The 21124-nt window shown below is 35.4% G+C and overlaps 1 protein-coding gene across 10 annotated transcripts in view; it reads left to right on the top strand.

Annotated features, from left to right (window-relative positions):
* The window catches only part of LOC107743565 (LIM domain-binding protein 3-like), a 46997-nt gene that overhangs the window by 17483 nt on the left and 8390 nt on the right, over positions 1-21124 (top strand). For 3 of the 10 annotated variants that reach the window (XM_016556846.1, XM_016556852.1, XM_016556847.1), the window contains 7 exons: positions 923-1074; positions 4536-4611; positions 8172-8194; positions 9826-10029; positions 11282-11305; positions 12123-12289; positions 12401-12437. In XM_016556846.1, the coding sequence (XP_016412332.1) occupies positions 923-1074; positions 4536-4611; positions 8172-8194; positions 9826-10029; positions 11282-11305; positions 12123-12289; positions 12401-12437 (683 nt within the window). Of the gene's footprint in view, positions 1-922; positions 1075-4535; positions 4612-6075; positions 6360-8171; positions 8195-9825; positions 10030-11281; positions 11306-12122; positions 12290-12400; positions 12438-20898; positions 21058-21124 lie in introns of all 10 variants that reach the window. The other 7 variants (XM_016556855.1, XM_016556853.1, XM_016556856.1 and 4 more) reach the window with 5 other exon arrangements.

Raw genomic sequence — 21124 nt, 5'->3', positions numbered from 1 at the left:
AGAATTTTAAGTTTTTATTACATAAACATTTTCACACACAAATGTATAACCAGCTCATCGTCTAATCTTATTTAATCAAAAGTGCAGTATAAACAGTAATATTGTGTAATATCTCAGCTGAATTTTTTTATATGGCAAAGCTGAATTTTCAGCAGTCATTACTCCAGTCTTCAGTGTCAAATAATCCTTCAGAAATCATTCTAATATGCTGATTTGCTGCTCAAGAAACATTTCTTCTTATTATCAATGTTGAAAACAGTTGTGCTGATTAATATTTTTGTGGAAACCATGATACATTCATTTATTTATTTTGTAACATTATAAATGTCTTTACTGTCACTTTCAATCAATTTAATGCATCCTTTCTGAATAAAAGTATTAATTTGTTTCACAAAAATCTTTCTGACATCAAACCTTTGAACAGTAGTGTATATAACAAATTCTAAATTTATATAATTTCTATGGAAGATATAAAGGTATTAATGAATCTCACAAAGGCTGTTAAAACATACGAAATATGACCCGGACGTGTTCTTTGTTTCGTTTACATTATATACTTCATACACATTATTTCAGTCTTCGGATCTGTAGACTAAGCACGTGACTTTATTCTGCAAACCCAGTCTTATTTTTAGCAAGAGGAACACATTGTCTGTTCCAGCACTAAGCATGCATGTGTGCATAAGATTTCTTTGTGCACCCAGCTGTCATGGATTCAGAATTTGAATGTGGTTTTATCCTCCACTGATTTTATTGACCTTGTATCAAGCAAGCACCTGTAGATGACAGAGCCTTCCCTTTTTTTCAGTTTTATTCATACATCCAACCTACGTTATCAAATTATTAGCTTGTCTAAGTATTGTGTTTGCAGAAGTGCTGACCTGTCAGTATTTAATATAAAAGCTTGTTTGGTTTGTGGCAGATTACACCAGGGAGCAAGTCAGCCTCCAGCAACCTGATTCAGGGTGACATCATCGTGGCAATTGATGGGGTCAGCACAGAGGGGATGACACACCTGGAGGCCCAAAACAAGATCAAATCTGCCAACTTCAATCTGGCTCTCACCATGCAAAGGTACAGTGCATTGTTAGTGTTTTGGAGGTGTGTGTGTGTGTGTGTAACTGTTCAAAAGTTTGAGATCACTAAGATTTGTTTATTGTTTTTTAATGTTTTTGAAAGAAGTCTTTTATGCTCACCAAGACTGCATTTATTTGATCAAAAGTGCAGTCAGAACAGTAATATTGTGAAATATTATTACAATTTAAAATATCTGTCCTGATTGAAATGAGACAAGGAAGTTTTGCTGAAGGAAAACATCCCAGGATGATTCCCGTTTAGGTTTCTTCCATTCTGGTGAAAGTAATAAAATGATCTGCCATGTTTACACCATGTTTACACTGTGATGCTATTTAATCTGTCTTGGCGACCATAAATTTGTAACGCTCTGTATCTTCACTGACAACTCTGGGGCAGCCTAGTTTTTCTCATCCTCTTGTGTGGTCTGTCAATTCTGTAGCTACAAGCAAATGATTAATTTAAGTAATTATAGTGAATACAGATGATAGCGGGTCTCATGGGTTACTGTGATGTAGATGCTATTGTTGGCTCATTCACTGCAGTGTAATAAAAGCAGGCCTTGACTGTTCAGTGTAGTCAATCATGGGATTAATTTTTTATGAACCGTAAACAGACTGCAGCTTCATTATTTCACAAACATATGTGACCGAGATTTTATGTGGGTTCAGATGAGCTCTGTATGTGTTTAGCCAGGGAAAGGTCATGTGATTTTATTGCCTTCATGTTAGTCGAAAAAGAAGACATAAAGAGTGTTATGACACATCTGACAACTCGCTGGTTTTATCAGATCAGACTGGCTGCTGATTCATGTTACTCATTTTCAGCATTACTAGACAAGCGTCCTATAGCCAAGCATCCACACATTTAAAAATCTCTTCAAAACAGACAATGAATATCATGCACTCAGAAGCTGCAGCTTCTAGAATCTTTCTTCACAGCCTCTGGCGAGTGTCCATTCATCCCTTGGCAACCTCATACACCAATTAACTTGATAAGCTATTTTCTTTTTGCCTTGTGCTCCAACTCAAGGCTGCCCAGCACTGACACAGCATAGCTTTAAACAAGGTTACATTCACACTGCAGTTGATCTGGATCACTTTCTTATTCTCATATGGATATGATTTTCGAACTTTTCAGTTAGATCGGAATTCATGCAACTTTATTTACATTCATTTAACTAGCTCTGTATTCATCTTAATTGTATGCTAGATTTACCAATTAAATTAATGCATGAATTGCACTGCGGGAAGTATTACACTGAAAGGTAATAAATAAAGGGGGAAAAGCATTTAAAAAACATATTGATGCACTTTAAGTGTAAAAATATATGCTACCATTCAGTAAGTTTTCTAAAGGAATTAATACTTTTATTCAGCATGCATTCAGGATGCATTTTAAATAGATGCTGTTTTTCTCATCACTTTCACACTTTATATTCATCAAAGAATCCAAAAGAAAAAAGTTCAGTTTCCTCAAATATGTTAATATTTTTGAAAAAGTAATTGATAATGTTTCTTGAGCACCAAATCGACATATCAGAATGATTTCTGAAGGACCATGTTACTCTAAAGGCTGAAATAATGGAAATAAATTATATTTTAAAATGCAAATAGAAAAAAATAATTTAAATTGATAATATTTCACAGTATTACTGTTTTTACTGTATTTTTAATCAAATAAATGTAGCCTTGTTAAGCATATAAGACTTAAAGTCAGAAATTGACGTAAGTGTTTAAAATCTTATCGATCCCAAACTTTAAAGGGGTCATGAACTGAGAAATCAAAATTCCCTTGATCTTTTGACATATACGAGGTCATTGTACTATAAAAAAAACATCCTGTAAATTTCAGAAACTTTCTTGTTTATATTGAAGCCAAAATGACAGGTTGTGGAATGTGCCACTTTATGACGTAATAGTGTGGCTAAACACCGCCTCCACAGAATATGATCAACGCCTGCTTCTACATCACTGCCTGTTTAGCCCCGCCCACCAATTCACGTACGCAGGCAGAGAGGCAGATGCAGGTTGATAAAGATGATTTAGTTAGGACGATTCCAAGGGCCAGACGAGGGAGAGGGGGCCCGGAATGTGATTTTTACCGAGGGGGACCCATGCAGAACGCAATTGCGGAGGGGTCCCGAGTCAATATGCTGTTCAGGGGGCTCAGACACTATAACGGCGCCCCTGGTAGTGTATATATTGATGCCAAATAATGTTTTTCACTTGCTTTAAACATTGGCAGTAGAAACTAAAATGTTAATTCTAATGCATGGAAGACTGGAAGAAGTTCTAATATCTTATTTCAAGTAACAAAATATGATATCATATTACATTATGAAATGTGTTGATGGTGTTATGATGAACATGACAGGCTAGATGTGTGTTACGTGATTGTTTAGACAGTGTCTGGCATGGGCCACATTTAAAATATCATGTAAACAGCTTCATATGTTAACAGCATCAGATTTGAGCAAAAAAAAGTCATAATTGGGACACATTGAAGGCTCTTGGGTAAAGTGATCAACTAATCAAAAGAGTGGATTAAAGGATATCTGTCATTTATTCTAGGCATGTAGTACAAATATCAATTATCAATAGATGAAGCTTCAGATTACTAAGAAAAATCTATTTTTTCATTTATTTGTAGCTTTCTGTGTTGTTTGATGTGTGACCCATTCAGAGGGAGTGGCATGCTTGGGTTAGTGTATCTCCCTCATGGACCATATCTGCACCAGTCATCTGTGAGATACATGAAATCTATGAGTTCGTAAAAACATCCTTGATCTCTCCAGTGCAGGTTACAATTCTGATGTGTCTTAGTCAGGTTTAGTGTTAGTTCACTTTATCATGAGCAAAACCCCAAAAACGGCATGTTCACCTTTATGTCCCCTCTTTGAGCATACCTGCAGGGATTACACTGGACTATCCTTCCTTTGCTTTAACACTCTTAATAGATCCCAGAGTTCCCTCTGCAAGGGTTGTTGTTGTTATAAAGTAGACACGTAGGGTGATATAGACTTTAACACTTGTCAAGATACGTTATTTACTTTGTCGTCAACCTCAACTGTGTTCAAGAACTTCTCTTGTGTCAATTGTTCTTTTTGCACAAATTTTCAAACAATGTGCACTATAAAGTATGTTAGTTTTTTCTCTTTTCTCTTTTTAACTTTTGTGTACAAGGCAAGTAATGTTTTGATTTTTGTTCTTCTGAAAAGGTTCAATTTGGCACAAAGTCTGTTTGGACAAAAGCATTTTTCTGATAGCTGCAAAAAAAGAAAAGAAAAAAAAAGCTTCTACTGTGGATTTTTGCCACAAGATTGTATATGGCTGCATCATGTATCTAGAACTGTGCGTGAGATGTTTATAGTTCACCACTGGACATTGCAATTTTGCCATAAAAGATGTGATCCAGACAGTCTGTCTTTTACTTCAAATGTTTACTCAATTTTATCACAGGTCAAAGCGACCCACTCCAGTTCCCATGACAACACCAAGGATTGACTCCCCTATGCCTGTGATCCCCCATCAGAAGGTCTGTCACACGTTACTCATGCACCACTCACTGGCATGCATTCTACATACATCTGCACACAGTATATGTCTATGCATTCAGATATTTTAAGTCCATATTGAATGTCCACATTACATTCCACATGAATGTTCATGAAATGTCAGAATTAGAGAAAGTATAATTTAGGCCTCAGAGCAAGCTTCAGCTGAAGTCCACAGTTAAAAGGGGATTTTTTTTTATAGGATTATGTTAAAGATTCTTTTTAGAGGGTAAGATAATAGATTCTGGTCTTTGGTTCTCCCTCAATTCAGGATGCCTTTATTCCACATCATTGCATTCTGTTTTTATTCACAATTTGTACAGTGTCCCAACTTTTTTGGAATCGGGTTTGTATGATATGATAATATACAAATGTTCTGCTCTATGTAAAAAGCCTTATGATGCCCCCTGCTGGTTTTCACTTTGCATACTCAGCAAAAAGTTAACAGCATTGTTAATGTAATGCGGTTAACAATTAGTTTGGCATTTCATTAAAAATATTGTGTTAGTCACACAAAAGAAAAGCTCGTAAAGCCTCTGTTTCAAAACCCTGATTAGTACATACACTATCATTCAAAAACATACTTACTCAGCAAAGATGCAATAAATTATCAAAAGTGACAGTGAAGACATTTGTACAATTTCATAGTTGATCACGGATTCCACAAAAATATTAAGCAGCACAACTGTTTTCAACATTGATGATAATAAGAAATGTTTCTTGAGCATCAAATCAGCAAATTAGAATAATTTCCGGAGGATCATGTGACACTGAAGACTGGAGTAATGGCTGCTGAAAATGCAGCTTTTCCATCAAAATAAATTACATTTTAAATGTATAATAAAATAAGAAACAGTTGCTTTAAATTGTAATAACATTTTCAGTATTTACTGTGTTTTGATCAAATAAATACAGTCTTGGTGAGCAAGATGTCTTAAGAGACTTAAAAAAATCTATAAAACTGATCTTTTTGAATGGTAGTGTACAAACTCATATTATGTTTAAGAATGTAAAGAATAAGTTGTTTCATCAAAAAATTAGCCATTTCCCACCTTCATGTGGTTACAAATCAATATGATCAGACTTTCTTCTGTTTCAACAAAAAGGAGGTATTTTTTTTTAAATGTCCTTCCTGTTCTTCAGTTTAATGAATACAAAATATGAGCTATAAAACTTTAAAATAAACATTCTGCGAAAAAATAATAAAATGTTTTTCAAACAACACAAGGGTGCATACTGTAAATTATGACTGAATTACTTTTTTTGGGGGGTGAACTATTCCTTTAGCTTTCAGTAAAACATCAAGTCATCAGTTTTCAAATTAATTTACACAGTTTACGTAGTGTGAACAGTTAAATTGTTATCATTCTAAGCTTTCCTCTGACCAGCTCCTTCTGTTCTTTCTTTCTCAACACTGTCCACACACATGCACGTTCCCCTTTAAGGAACAGCCTTTGCAAATGAATGGGACCCTCTCAACTTCTGCTGAGACAAACTCTAGCTACTCAAGCAAGCACACCAACCAGTCCTATAGCACTGTGGTGAGCAGTAGCGGAGAAGCTTCTGTTCCTGCTCAAAGCCATTTAGCTGCTCCGAGGGACAAATCCACCTCCGGGCAAAAAAGCCAGCAGTATAACTCCCCCATCAGTCTGTACTCTGCAGAGACATTGCGAGAGATGGTCATGCTGCAAGAGAGGGTTAAGAGCTCGGGGTCAGGCATGCCTAGTTGGTATGTAATCATAGATCTGACGCTAGCAGCCGGGTGCGGTAAACCTTAACCAATCCTATTTAAGAAATATAGTGTTTATTGCTAAATTAACAGTTTAGAATTTCTAAAAGAGGTTAGAATTAGTGGGTCAGTTATAGTTCAGCCCCACCTGGTTGCTAACGTTGCTCTTGACAGAAGAATGACAGCAGCCATGCAACATTCAGAAAAGAGAGGTTACGTCTGTTACATTGACCCTATCCCCCACTGGCGTTAGCAGGCCAGAGGAGGATCTAGTTAAAGCTTCAAGCCTCTGAAGGAATGTGCAAGAGAAATTTGTGCTGAGGCTTCAGTTGGAAGCGGCCCTCTTTCAGGTACAGTGATCATGTAATACCAGATAATGCATCCACCAGAGGAGTTAGATTGAAAAAATTAGCTGTCAAAATGGAAAATACAATACCGTTCAAAATTCTGGGGTCAGTAAGATTTGTTTTTTGTTTTTTGGAAGAAATTAATACCTATTAATTATATTTAGCAAGGATGCATTAAATTGATCAAAAGTAACTGTAAAGACATGTATAATGTTACAAAAGATTTCTATAAAAAAAAAATGCAGTTCTTTTGAACTTTCTATTTATCAATGAATCCTGAAAAAAATGTATTATGGTTTCCACAAATATATTAAGCTGCACAACTGTTTTGATAATAGTAAGACACTGGTGATGATAATAATAAGAAATTTTCACCAAAATATCATATCAGAATGATTTCTGAAGGATCATGTGACACTAAAGACTGGAGAAATGGCTGCTGAAAATTCAGTTTTACCATCATAGGAATAAATTACATTTTAAAATATATTAAAATAGAAAACAGTTATTTTAAATTGTAATAATATTTCAAAATTTTTCTGTATTTCTGATCAAATGAATGCAGCCTTGGTAAGCATAAGAGACTTTTTTTCAAAAACATTTAAAAATCAGACAAACTTTTGAAAACAGACCCTAGATTTGTATCTGCATAAATTCATGTTCTGATAAGCAAAGCAAGCTGTTGTATTGAGACATTAAATGCACCATATCACTTTCCCAGTTTGACAGTTTCACTTCTGTGTTTTAACCTCAAAGCAATGCACTTTGGCAGTACTGTGGTGGATTAGGTAAATGGACGACAATGTCCTGTACCCCTCTCCGTTTACTCACTTCCTCATATGCGGTGAAAAGGGTCTTAGCGTGTGCCTCAGCACAGAGGAAATCTCAGGCCATCCAGTGGTACGGATAGAGACGGGTGAGAAAGCACCTGTCGCAGCTCTCCCTATAAAAGGTCATGGAATTTCAGGGTTCAGTTTCCTAACTACACTGATACAACCCCCCCTCACTCCCTCCTGTCACATCTTTGCAGGGAGGCACTCTTATGAAAATGTATTTCTCTTTTGCCAGTTGTGGTCAGTGACACATCTTTCGCCTTCAGTTATTTATTTATTTGCCTCTTTGAAAGGCGACTCGCTACTATGTGCACAAACACGTCATTTCACTCATGCCAAACACACACACATTGGTGTGTAATTTCTGTGCCACAAGCAGAATTTGTCTATTTGAGCAGCCCGACTGGGTCAATGTTGGGTCAACCAGTGGCTTGAGTTTAGGGCAGGACATCCTGTGGAAGACAGGAAGTGTTTGAGCAGGCATTATTTGTACAATTCTGAAATTACACACTGCACCTTGAAAATCTGATGAGATTCCTCATCTTGATGAACTTTCACTGGCACAACCAGTGTTAAGTTTATGTGAGTTGCTAACCAATGCCCTTGTTTCTGTTTCCTTTCGCCCATTGTAGGTTATTACCAACAGTCCTGCCAAGTTAGTAACAGCCTCCTGGCATAACGTTGTAGTGCTCTGTGTGGTATACGTGCATGGAATTGTTTGGAACTGCCTTTGTGGTATAAAATGTGGTTCGTGAGATTTGTCATCCTGTGCAATCACAGCTTGCTTTAATGATGTACTAATGCTTAATGTAAACCTATACTACAACACAGAGAAGCGTATCAGAATCTTTGGAATATGTACTTATGAGAATCCCAGTTGGCACTGTGCTACAGTGTGTGTTTTAAGAGACTCGAGAGGTTTGCTTGCTGAACTCATGTTAAGCTTTGAGAATATGTTTGGCATAATTTTATTGGTCCTCGTTAGGCACTTCTCAGTTAGTATACTCATAGTGTTTGGGTTGGGAATCAAGAACTGTTTCTTATGCTGCGTTCACACCATGTCGTAATTACCACATTTACTAGATGACAACCCGGGACTATAAGTTGTGTACACTACTAACGGCAAAATTAATGTGTGTCATTTCAGTAATCAATAGATAAAACCACAATATAACAATTAAAAGTCATTAATCAAATGCCGTAATAATAATAATTATAGTTTATAGTTAATTATTTAGTGGGATATTGGTTATTTAACTCTTTGATAGCTACATTAAATTGTATTTTATCTCTTTTATTTTCCGATTATTCATGCATTATTAAGACATTAACAATAATCAGTTATAGGAATTATTAAACAGAATTATTCTGAAATAATTGCATAACTATTTTACTGCTGAAGCCCTTGCTATTTTGAGCGTTTCTGCACGATGATGTGGTGGTCATGTGGTACAAGTTGTAAGAGTAAAAGTCTTAACTACTGTAATTCCAACATGCCATGAATGCACCTTTATTCACAATTGAATTCCATTTGTTTAAAAAAAAAAAAAAAAAACATAATTAAATGATGTCCAGTTCTGTTAACAGTTCTTGCACATGTATGCGTTACTGTACTGAACAATCTTTTCTAAGAATTGTTAAACATTTATTAATTTATTCAAATCATCTTGGCATCCTTTTTTTTTTCTCCAATATTTATTTTTTGAAATTACTAAAAGAATCACTAAAAGAGCCGTTAAGGAACTGGAACGGTTAAGAGGAATTAGAATCAGGAATTAAAATTCTAGCTGATTCCCATCCCTGTTTAGTATATTATGTTGTTCTGCTTCCTGTAGTTATACATACAATAAGTAATTGTATGTGTTGTGTGCAGTAGTAAGTTTTTGCTGTGTGAAGCGTGTTTTTGATGTCTTGTTTCTGCCTTAAAAATTATACTGAGCCTTTTATATATTTATTTACCTATTTAATTATTATCATATTATGGTTTAACTCATTTTGTCTCACCTGTAACACTTTCCATCATGAATTTCCATGCTGGTGCAGAATTGGTCGACCAGCATGGTTTTTCTGGTGGTTAATCTAATCAAGAAGCTTTGTTGAAATACCAGCACGCCGGCATCCAGAACACAACATATGCTTATATTATCAACTGGGTTCTTACCTTTCCCTCCCAATTCACTGTTCACATACTCTTCATCTCACTCTCTCTGTCTAACCTCCCTGTTATCTCTCTTGTCTCTCTTCTACCCATACTCATCCCTTATCACCACTCCCTCACTTGTACAGCAAAGAATACTTACCTAGCTTCAACCCAATAGCTCTGAAGGACACTGCACTCTCCACCAACAAACCCATTGAGGTGAAGGGGCCTGGAGGCAAGGCCACCATCATCCATGCGCAGTACAACACCCCCATCAGCATGTACTCCCAGGATGCTATTATGGATGCCATTGCTGGCCAGTCCCAGGCCAGGGGTAGCGAGCTGTCTGGGTAAGACCTGTCGCACCTAACTGTGTCTTCTCCCTCCTCTCATGAATTGCATGACACACGTTTGCCATAATGCCTGTCAAACAGCCACGCTTGTCTCGGCCAGTGCTATCTGCTAATGCTCAAGAGGCTAAAGACTTCCCAAGGATGTCTGATCATAGTCTGGATATAGTCTTACTCTTCCTCGGTTTCACAGTATTGATCTGATGATGATGTAAATCGAAGGTTTTCGAAGTCTTCAGTGGTAGCATATGTTATGTTGAGTTTCTGTGGATCCAGCTGGATTTTTGTGTGGTTTTCAAATGGGAATGATGATGGGAATGCTCAGTTGCACAAGTTAGGGATCGTGGTTTATGGGTGAACTACCTTTCAAAAGTTTCGGGTCAATTGTTTTTAAAGAAATTATTATTATTTTAGAAAGGGCGCATTTAATTGATCAGAAGTGACAGTAAAGACATTTAAAATGTTACAAAAGGTTTCTATTTCGATGATCTTTCTATTAAAGATTTCTATTTCTATTATAATTGCTTTTCATTTGAACTCTATTCATCGAAGAATCCTAAAAATCATAGTTTCCACAAAAATATTAAGCAGCACAACTGTTTTCAATATTGATAATAATAAAAAATGTTTCTTGAGCAGCACATTATCAGATTAGAATGATTTCTGAAGGATCATGTAATGATCTGTGTATTTGTATATGATGCTGAAAATTCAGTTTTGCCATCTCAGGAAAAAATTATATTTTAAAATGTTAAAATATAAAAAATTGTAATAATATTTTACAATATTACTGTTTTTACTGTATTTTTGATTAAATATGTGCAGTCTTGGTGAGCATAAGATACTTTTTTCAAAAACATTAACAATCTCACTGACTCCAAACTTTTGAAAGGCATTGTGTGTGTTTTGATAGTGTGACTTGGTAATCTGTACTGGTGTGAGTTGTGTATTTGTGCACTTTTTCTCCTGTATATCCATGAGTTTAGCAGTGATCTACGTATTTTTATGTTTGTTGGTGCAAGTTTTCTGATGTCCTGTGGTTTTTGTATGGTTTTAAATCATGAAAATTAGAGATCAGGCTTTCGGTCTTATGTCAGAAGCCACTCTCTAATGCATAACATAGAAGCTTTATCTAATTTTCCCTCTCTCACTCCAATCCTTTCATCCATCACTTCATCTGTCCATCACACTGTACATCATGTACCCGGTCCCCACCCTACCTGTGTCCAATCTCAATGGCCCTGCCTGGCAGCAATGAAACTGACTCTCCGCTATCGTAAGTAGCCTGATCCATCAGTTTGATATGAGCAGTCTCATTTCGTCTCTTCCCTTGTGCATTGCATGCCTGATCACCATATTATCCTTTTCTCTCTCATCTCTCTGTCTAACCTGCCTCTGATTGATCTGGAGCATCTGGAGTTCTGAAATGCACCTGGTTTTCATGAGCCGAGACTGTCCTGTGACTTTTGAAATAGTTGTATTTTGTCTTTTTATTTAGCCGAATGCAACAATGACCTCACATACTACTCCTCTACTTGCCTTTTAAATTCTATTCTGAAACCCTTAATATTGCTGCTAGGTGACTTTAAGAGTATTTGGTGGAAACATGTTTAAATGGTGAGGTTTACAGAAGGAGGGTCTGCTAATGTGGAAACAGAGTTTTAGATGCCAACAAACAGATTTCTGAATGCTCTGCTCTGTCATTCTTCTGGGTAAGAGATATAATGTGTCTAAAATATGCTGTCATACTGCATTTGGTAGTGATAAGCAAGCTTCTGGCCACAATGCCCATGCTTTTCTTTTTATTAACATTTATATGAAATATGCTGCATAATATTCATTGATTTATCATCAGTGTTAACAAACATATGTTAGGATGTACACTGTAGATTAGTGATAATGGCAGTAAATTAATCAGAATGGATGCATTTACATCCCAGTGCATTATCTATACAGTTTTAACTTTAAAAAACAACAACAATAACAAAAATGCTTTTAATGTCATTAAACATGAAAATACTTTTGCTAACATTCCGGTCCTGCTGATAGGAAAGTGTGTGTTTTCACGCGACCGGCTCTTTCTGTGGTTGCAGTAATCTGCCAGTTAAAGACCGTGTTATAGACAGTGCTTCCCCAGTGTATCAGGCCGTCATCCCCAGTGAAACTGATAAACTAGAGCCGGCTGATTGGGCCAAAAGAGCCGCCCAGCTGCAGTCCAAGTCCTTCCGTATCCTCGCCCACATTACTGGAACTGAATACAGTAAGTCTGCCTTCATGTTTTTGTCACTTTGCTTTTGTTTTGATATAGATTTTGATTTACAGTGTAGAGTCTGACTTGTTCTCTCTTTGTCTTTTCTCTTCTCCTCTGCAGTGCAAGACCCTGATGAGGAAGCTCTAAGAAGATCAAGGTAGGCATCTAGCAGCAGCATCTGGTGGCCACATACTTGACCTGTGCTGAAATCCAGCCCTCTGCCTCTTAAAACTTGAAAGGCTGATCGAAAAGCTAACATATGATCAGATCCCCCAACCAGACCCCCAAAATCAGACACCACTCTCTGTGCTGAACTTGATTCACACTCATTAGATGCATCAATCTAATACAGCTTGTATGTATTCATAGTAGACTGTATCAGGGGTGTAGTACAGAGGATTTGAACTTTTGTTAAAGAGACTGTTACTTGGTAAAGTTTGGGTACTGAAATATAAGAATATGTACCTGAAATATAAAAATATTTATACTTAATTGAAAGCTTTCACATTTAATTGTACATTAACTTTTACTTATTGTATTTAGAATTAGACGTTGCATTACAAAATGCTTGTTAACCCTGTCTTTGCAAAACTATATGTGACCCTGGACCACAAAACCAGTCTTAAATCGCTTGGGTATATTTTTAGCAATAGCCAAAAAAACATTGTATGGGTCAAAATTATCGATTTTTCTTTTATGCCAAAAATCATTAGGATATTAAGTAAAGATCATGTTCCATGAAGATATTTTGTAAATGTCCTACCGTAAATATATCAAAACTTAATTTTTGATTAGTAATATGCATTGCTAAGAACTTAATTTGGACAACTTTAAAGGCAATTTTCTCAGTATTTTGATTTTTTTGCACCCTCAGATTCCAGATATTCAAATAGTTGTATCTCGGCCAAATATTGTCCTATCCTAACAAACCATATGGAAAGCTTAATTATTCAGCTTTCAGATGATGTATAAATCTCAATTGATTGTGAAAATTGAATTAGAAAAAATTGACCCTTATGACTGGTTTTGTGGTCCAGGGTCACATATACAATCTTTCAAATTGGATGTGCAAATAACATAACATAAACCCAGTTACTTGACGGGAAGGGTTTTGAAATTATTATCCCTACAACCCTGGAGCAAACCCCACCTACAGGAATTACGTATTGCAAAACCAGAAGTTCATCCACATTGAAAAGTGACCCCAAAAGGGCAACAAACATTTTTACTACATAGTGTAGTAAAAATAAAACTGGAGTAACAAGGTGGAAGGGCATTCATAATTACAATTATTAAAGTAATGATATGTATTTTGAGATGTGAAGATTTTCTCTAAATATTTATAATTGAGTATTTAGTTTTAGTAGTACCTGAGTACAAGCACAAATTCCTAAAATTCATAAATTACTACTTATTAATGTTATTACTACATTAGTAAGGGCGTACAGTTACTTAAATACTGTACTTTACACCCCCGGTCTGTGGTACTTACATCAAGCTTTATATTTCATATATCTTTAGCTCTCATTTATTTCACACTGGCATTACTTATCTGACACAATACAATGCAGAATGTGACCTCTGGCATTTAGTTACTTGAACGTTTTAGCTCAAGGCAGCCACATTTGTATACACTGACATCTTGGGCAGGGAAGTGAAGGCCATATTCCCTAACCCATTTCTCCACCCTCTCTTTTCTCTTTTTTTCCTTCCCCTTTTGTCTTGTATATATGTCTTGATGTTACAGGGAAAAGTTTGAATCTGAAGCCAAAGGCCCTCGTTTTGCCAAACTGAAAAACTGGCACCATGGCCTGTCGGCACAAATACTTAATGTGCCTCAGTAAAGCACCCCAAGATAGAGAGAGCTAGACAGTTGGCATAGACAGAATGCAGTACTGCTATAACAGGAAAGTCAAAGCATGTGAGAGGAAAGCAGAAAGAATGAAGATGAATGTCAATTATGTTGTTTGGCTCATCACTACAGTTTCAAGCTAGTTGTTAACTCTATAGTATAGATTTAGGAATTGTTCATAAGAGTGTTGCCACCATTTAAATTCTCTCTCTTGTATCAGATTGTTTGCTTACATATTGATGATTGTTTAGAACATCATTGCATCTGTGCACAAGTCTTTTAAATCCATCAAATAAAAGAAATGTGATGAACTAATCATGTGGAAAGGCTTTTTGGCACTGGGATTTGTTTATGCATGGATTCAAAGGATTTATGTCTACAGAAAGGAAATGAACTTTAAACTTTGTATTAAATATTGTTCTTTAAAAATGCCCTAATATTACTATTTAGATATATAGCCTATAGCCTGATAACTTTTTTTCTTATGAAAAGGCTGGAAGTAATCATTCCCATTTTGTTCTTGGCCATAAATTCACAAAGAAGCCGCTCTGCTTTTTAGAATGTGATCAGTGGTTCTCAGCAAGGGGGCCAAGGTCTTGGCAAACTTATTTAAAATGATTTATTTTAATGATTTAAAACTAATTTTTTTAAATGAAGTTTAGCATTTTAAGAGTTACATTTATTGGAATATCCAATAAATGTACCTCTTTTAAAATGCTAAAACATGTATGTGTGTATATATATTTGTATGTATGTATGTGTGTGTGTGTATGTATGCATGTATGTATGTATGTGTGTGTCTCCCCTCAATAACAATTTTTTTATTGGAGAACCTACAGAATCAGAACATTGAATCTTCTGGAATCACAAAATTAATTACAATTATTAAATTAAAATTAAAATTAAAAATTGTATTATTTAAATTTTAAAACATTTATTTAAAAAAATTGAAAGCGAGCAGTGTTGTCATAATTACGTCAGAAATACCAGAGGAAATATCTTAGGCTTGATGATACACTGGGCAACTTTTTGAGCAATGTTGCTGTGCAACTTTGGGAAATGGTGCCGTCAACGGGCAACCAGGTGAGACAAAGGGCCCACGACCGATCTAAAATATCCAGATATAAATATGTTACCCATTCTCAATGGAAAAGTGCCCAAGCAACATTGCTCAAAAAAAGTTGCCCGGCAAAATTGCTCAAAAAGTTGCCCCGTGTATCATCAGCCTTAGACAGTATGGGGGGCCTTTGAATAATATTTTGGACAATGGGGATCCTTGAACCACTGAATTAGATCATTTGTTATTTTACCTTTTTCTGTGTAGATCTAAGAATCTAAACTTTTGATTCTGTGATAGCATTTCAGTGATTATGTAGGGCAGGTTTGTTTAAAAAGTTTAGCAAATGTTGAAATCGCTTGCACATGCAGTCAGTTTTATTCCAGGAGTCATTTCTTATCTGTTGAAAAGCTAAATCCTGACAGACAGTAAAAGCTTTCGCTTTAGACCAAACTTCAAATCACCAACACTATTATCTCTTTGAAGATTTTTTTTTTTTCGTTGATGTTCTGAACTTGTCAGACATTTCTTACTTAAGCCTGTGGTTAAATATTAGACTGCCTAGGGGTTTCAAGTGATAAGGATGTTGATCTGTCAGTCAGTTGTCTAACTTTGCATATGGCACTGATCTGGGATGAGAGTGGAAAAATGTTGTTACTCTGACAGATCACTATTTTAGAATCCAATGGTTCTACTTTGAGAAAATTAGGCTGTTAGTAAGACATTACGGTGGGAGTGTAAATTTGATTTGTGTAGGAAGAGTAATAACCCTTAGCTAGATGAGTGGTAGCTGAAGGGACAAGCTCTGTGTCTGGAGGATGAGTGAAGGCGTGTGAAGCCATCAGAACGTCAAGCGGTTGAGCATGATGGATGTCAATGTCTGTGAGTAGAGAGAGTCTATAAACCAGGACTTTTCCTCCAGGTAATTCTGCCTGTCTGGTTGTCACATAGGGAAATGGTGTTAGCACTGCTTTGGGCTGGTTTGCGCTAAATTTTTATTTATAGCATAGAATTATGCCTCTGCTAACTTGTCCTTCTCTCATACCATTTCACCACTGGTTTACTTCACTTCTGAGCCTCCCACTTGCATGCAGTGCATGCTGGGAAGACTGTGTGACCGCACTGGAGTGCTTGTGGCCCTGGGTGGCTGGCCCCTCCCTCACTCTTCATCCTTGTCATATTTATTCAGATCTCTGCCTTCATGTGCATAGGAACACGTCATGCTAGGTCGACATATGTTGCATCAGTTAGCTCTTTTGTATGTAATGTCATTTTCTTCATATTTTCAGTCTCCAACTTTTCATCAGATACTTCTCACTTGACTGAAACAAAACAGTCATTTCATTGCACATCACTGCAGTGCTGTTTCCTGCTGTCCATTAAGTCGTATGTTTGTTTTGCTCGTTCCGCCAAGAATTTTGTTTTCAATATGTCTTATCAAGTTGGAACTTTATTGCTATCAGTAATTTGATGCTTTTTTCTTTTTTGGTTCTGTAATTGTAAGCAAACAATATCAGATTGTTTGCTTACATATTGATGGTTGTTGAGAACATCATTGCATCTGTGCACAAGTCTGTGATGAACTAATCATGTGGAAAGGCTTTTTGGCACAGGGATTTGTTTAGGTGTGAAAGTATGCATGGATTCAAAAGATGTATACAGAAAGGAAATTAACTTTAAACTTTGTATTAAATAATGTTCTTTAAAAATGTCCTAATATTAATATTTAGATATATGGCCTATAGCCTGATAACTTTTTTTTCCTATGAAAAGGCTGGAAGTAATCATTCCCATTTTATAATTGCAGTTTTATTTGATTAATATTTATATACTATTATGCTATTTATTGATATTTTGAATTTTACTTTTATATTTTCATTTTGTTTTTAGTTAAAATTTTAGTAATTGCATTATTTTTATTAGTTTTCCCATTTAGCTTTAAATTATTTTTATTGCAGCTTCAGTTTAGTAACTTCAACTTATTTTAATTAGTTTCCAAGTTGCCACATTTCTAATTTTCAATTCCAAAGTTTTTTTTAAGGTTTTCTTACATGTTTTATATTTAGTTAATGTTTCACATTCACATGCATTATATTATATTATATGTTTGCTTACATATTGATGGTTGTTGAGAACATCATTGCATCTGTGCACAAGTCTGTGATGAACTAATCATGTGGAAAGGCTTTTTGGCACAGGGATTTGTTTAGGTGTGAAAGTATGCATGGATTCAAAAGATGTATACAGAAAGGAAATTAACTTTAAACTTTGTATTAAATAATGTTCTTTAAAAATGTCCTAATATTAATATTTAGATATATGGCCTATAGCCTGATAACTTTTTTTTCCTATGAAAAGGCTGGAAGTAATCATTCCCATTTTATAATTGCAGTTTTATTTGATTAATATTTATATACTATTATGCTATTTATTGATATTTTGAATTTTACTTTTATATTTTCATTTTGTTTTTAGTTAAAATTTTAGTAATTGCATTATTTTTATTAGTTTTCCCATTTAGCTTTAAATTATTTTTATTGCAGCTTCAGTTTAGTAACTTCAACTTATTTTAATTAGTTTCCAAGTTGCCACATTTCTAATTTTCAATTCCAAAGTTTTTTTTAAGGTTTTCTTACATGTTTTATATTTAGTTAATGTTTCACATTCACATGCATTATATTATATTATATTATATTATATTATATTATATTATATTATATTATATTATATTATATTATATTATATTATATTATATTATATTATATTATATTATATTATATTATATTATATTATATTATATTATATTATATTATATTATATTGCATTATATTATATTATATTATATTATATTATATTATATTATATTATATTATGTATTGTGCTTATATTGTGCTTATATTATTGTACTTTTTAAATATTGAAATGTCAAGCCAGCAGAGTGCCACCATTTTTTTCAGTTGGTCACAGAACAATGATTTTGGTGTTTTGTGACAAATTTCTCTTTTCCACAACGCAAATAGTCTTTAGTGTCAGATGTGATCCAAGCAGCTTTGTATGAATCTGTTGAATCTTCATTGTTGTATTGTTCTACTAGTCTGTAGTCTTTATACGCTATGTGTTGCAATCATTCAGTGTGAATTACTTCTTTAGTATTTAACAACCTTTTTTCACCAATTTATTTATTTAATTATGGATAGTCTCTACCCTTGTTAAAAAGCCTCTCCATAATTCTCTGCATAATATAAAATAATTAGTTTGGTGTTTTTAACCCATCTTTATAAAGGTCATTTTCTGTCATGCATGATTGTAAGATACAAAAGTGGCCAAATGAGCCTTTTTTTTTTTTAAGCTTTCAAAGAAACACATAAGTCTTTGCCGTAACTCGATACCCAGTCATATGTCTTCCTGTATGTTAACAGGTTTCTTTTAAAAAAGGACTTAATATTTTCCTCAAAACAGTTATAAATGGAAACAAATGTTTAATACTTAATTCTTGGGTTGGAAACCAGAACCTATCCAACATTCAAAGCTTTACAGTCCCTCCAGTGTGTCCTGTGTGTGGTTGTATGAATATTTCATATTTCATTCAATATTTATTCAGTCTTTCTTCACAACCCTCTTCTATGCCAATTTCGTTTGCTAATTTGCATGTAAAGAGAAGATAGTCTACATGTTAGGCTGCTTTTCATGAGAATGTGTTGCACTAATCCGCTTTAGGATGAGAACACATTTTTCCCTATGTCCAAACTATGTGTCAAGCATATAATGCCAGCAGGTGGCACTGCAGTATCTTGTCTGAATTACCCTCTGCCTGTCCTGACTCTCTTTGCCCTCTGGGCCTGGTCCATTAAATAGCGAGTTACACGTTTGCAAGTAGTTTAGTACATGTTTCAGTTACAACCCTTCTTTCTGAAGGCGTTGTCTGCTTCTGTGATCTGTATTTCATTGTTCTCTGAATCTGTGCTGAGATTCAATATTTTGTTAATATAACTAAACCAGAGTTTGACAGCCTAGCTAGTTGATGAATACAGTGATTAGGACTTCATGATCTATATAGTGTTTGTGTATGTGTGTGTGTGAGAGAGAAAGACTAGAGTCATGTAATCAGTGATGTAATCATAACTTCTTAAGATATCATTTTTGGTTTGTTTGTGTGTAGACTTTCTCTAATTTCAGTCTCTCACGGTTTGCAATAAATGCTAATCTGTGTTTGCTTTCTGCCACCACTCACCTCTCCCAAAGCCCCTCCAATACACACATACATGCTCCTCTTACATTATACACTTAAAATAACAGAGAGGGATTCAATACACATACAAGTTCACCACAGAAAGTGTTTAAATCTTTGTGAAGGCTTCATAAATGTCTGCAACCAACATTTACAGACCTTTCTCTCTGTTCCATAATCATAACTCAATATGAGCCACAGAATGACATTAAAGCTGAAGTGTGTAATTTCTGAGCCAGTAAGATCACAAATTGGAATTGCAAACATAACTATTTTTATACAGGTTTCCAGAACATTTCCCCTCTTTTTTTATTGGTCGGACAAACAGATAGTCCTGTTCCAAAATCATACCAATCTAAAAAATCACACATTTCTGTATCAATCATATTGTACAAATTCATATGAAATCACTACTTTGTAAAATAGTTGCATGAGACTGGGTTGGTTGCCAATGTTGCTGTGTTGGATTGGTCGTAAACGTGGGGTCAATCGACAGGAAAACCTACAAATGGTTCACTTATAGGTGTTTGTGCAAATTAGCATGGACTAAATACAAAAAAATAATCAGACACTTCAGCTTTAAATGCTCTCTTTATTTCATCTTTTACCTCACTCTTTTCTATGGGCTTTTTCAACATAAAATGAGACAGGAAGAGAGAGAGAGAGATGGTCAGGAAGGATGGTAGCGGCGTGTGTGAAGGGGGTCAGCCATCGGTCCACCACCAGGCCTGCTGCTGCTAGGTGCCTGCCTTTTATCTTCTCTCTCCTGCCTGGGCGGCTCCAACTCCAATCTGTTTTCACCATTCATTTGATTGTGTTGATTATGTACAGGGGATGCCAATTGATTAAAGAAATGTATTTGTGAATAATGCACTTTTCTTTGCTTGGATCACAGGGGAGTATTATTTAACACTAATCTACTGCTCTCTAACCACTGAATTGTATTTTATGGACAGACTAAAAGGGTTTATGTAACCTACGTATAAACCCTGCGTCATTGTAAAATGATGAGGTCCTGCCATATGCAGTTCATTGCCCCTGTTTGAGCACATGATTGATTGTAGCCCTTATGTCTGGATTCATTTAATTCATTCTAGAAAAGCACTTACAGTTGTCTCAGCTGCTGAGACACCAATGTATAATACAGTCCGGTCCTTCTTCACAGCTCAAATGGTGACTCATACCAAATTGATAGTGCATAGTCTTTTATGTTACAGTTTTTTACAATCCTTCAATGACAAAATAGATAAGTCTAATGAGAATAAAGCAATTAACATTTCTTTCCCCCATGATGGACATCCTTGCATTCTGGTCAGAAATGTTGTAAGCATGAGAATGAAACAGCTGCTTATAACAAAATTGAACTTAAATTAAGCCATATATACATACATGGCCTGAAACACGGCTGCTGTCTGTATTTATGGCTTGACAGCAGCTTAACATCAGTTTCTGACATCACTGCAACCTAACCTTGTATCTAGTACTCCGGCTGAGCATGCTTCAGTTTCCACCAGTATTGCACCTGTCTGTCCGCCTACTATTGCTGCTTTGCCCAATGAGCTCCTTTCGGAGCTGCAGATAGCCAATCAGGCACCCAAGCCTGATGCGGAGCAGATTCCTGAGCAAACTACTGTAGCCAGGTAAAGTTGCATGCGTTGCATTTTATGCTTGGTTTATTGTATTCCTCGTTGGTATGTATATGTGCAA

This window comes from Sinocyclocheilus rhinocerous, unplaced genomic scaffold (genome assembly GCF_001515625.1).
Source record: "Sinocyclocheilus rhinocerous isolate Xijiao unplaced genomic scaffold, SAMN03320098_v1.1 scaffold677, whole genome shotgun sequence".
NCBI lineage: Eukaryota > Metazoa > Chordata > Actinopteri > Cypriniformes > Cyprinidae > Sinocyclocheilus > Sinocyclocheilus rhinocerous.
This window is presented reverse-complemented; position numbering and strand designations above follow the sequence as displayed.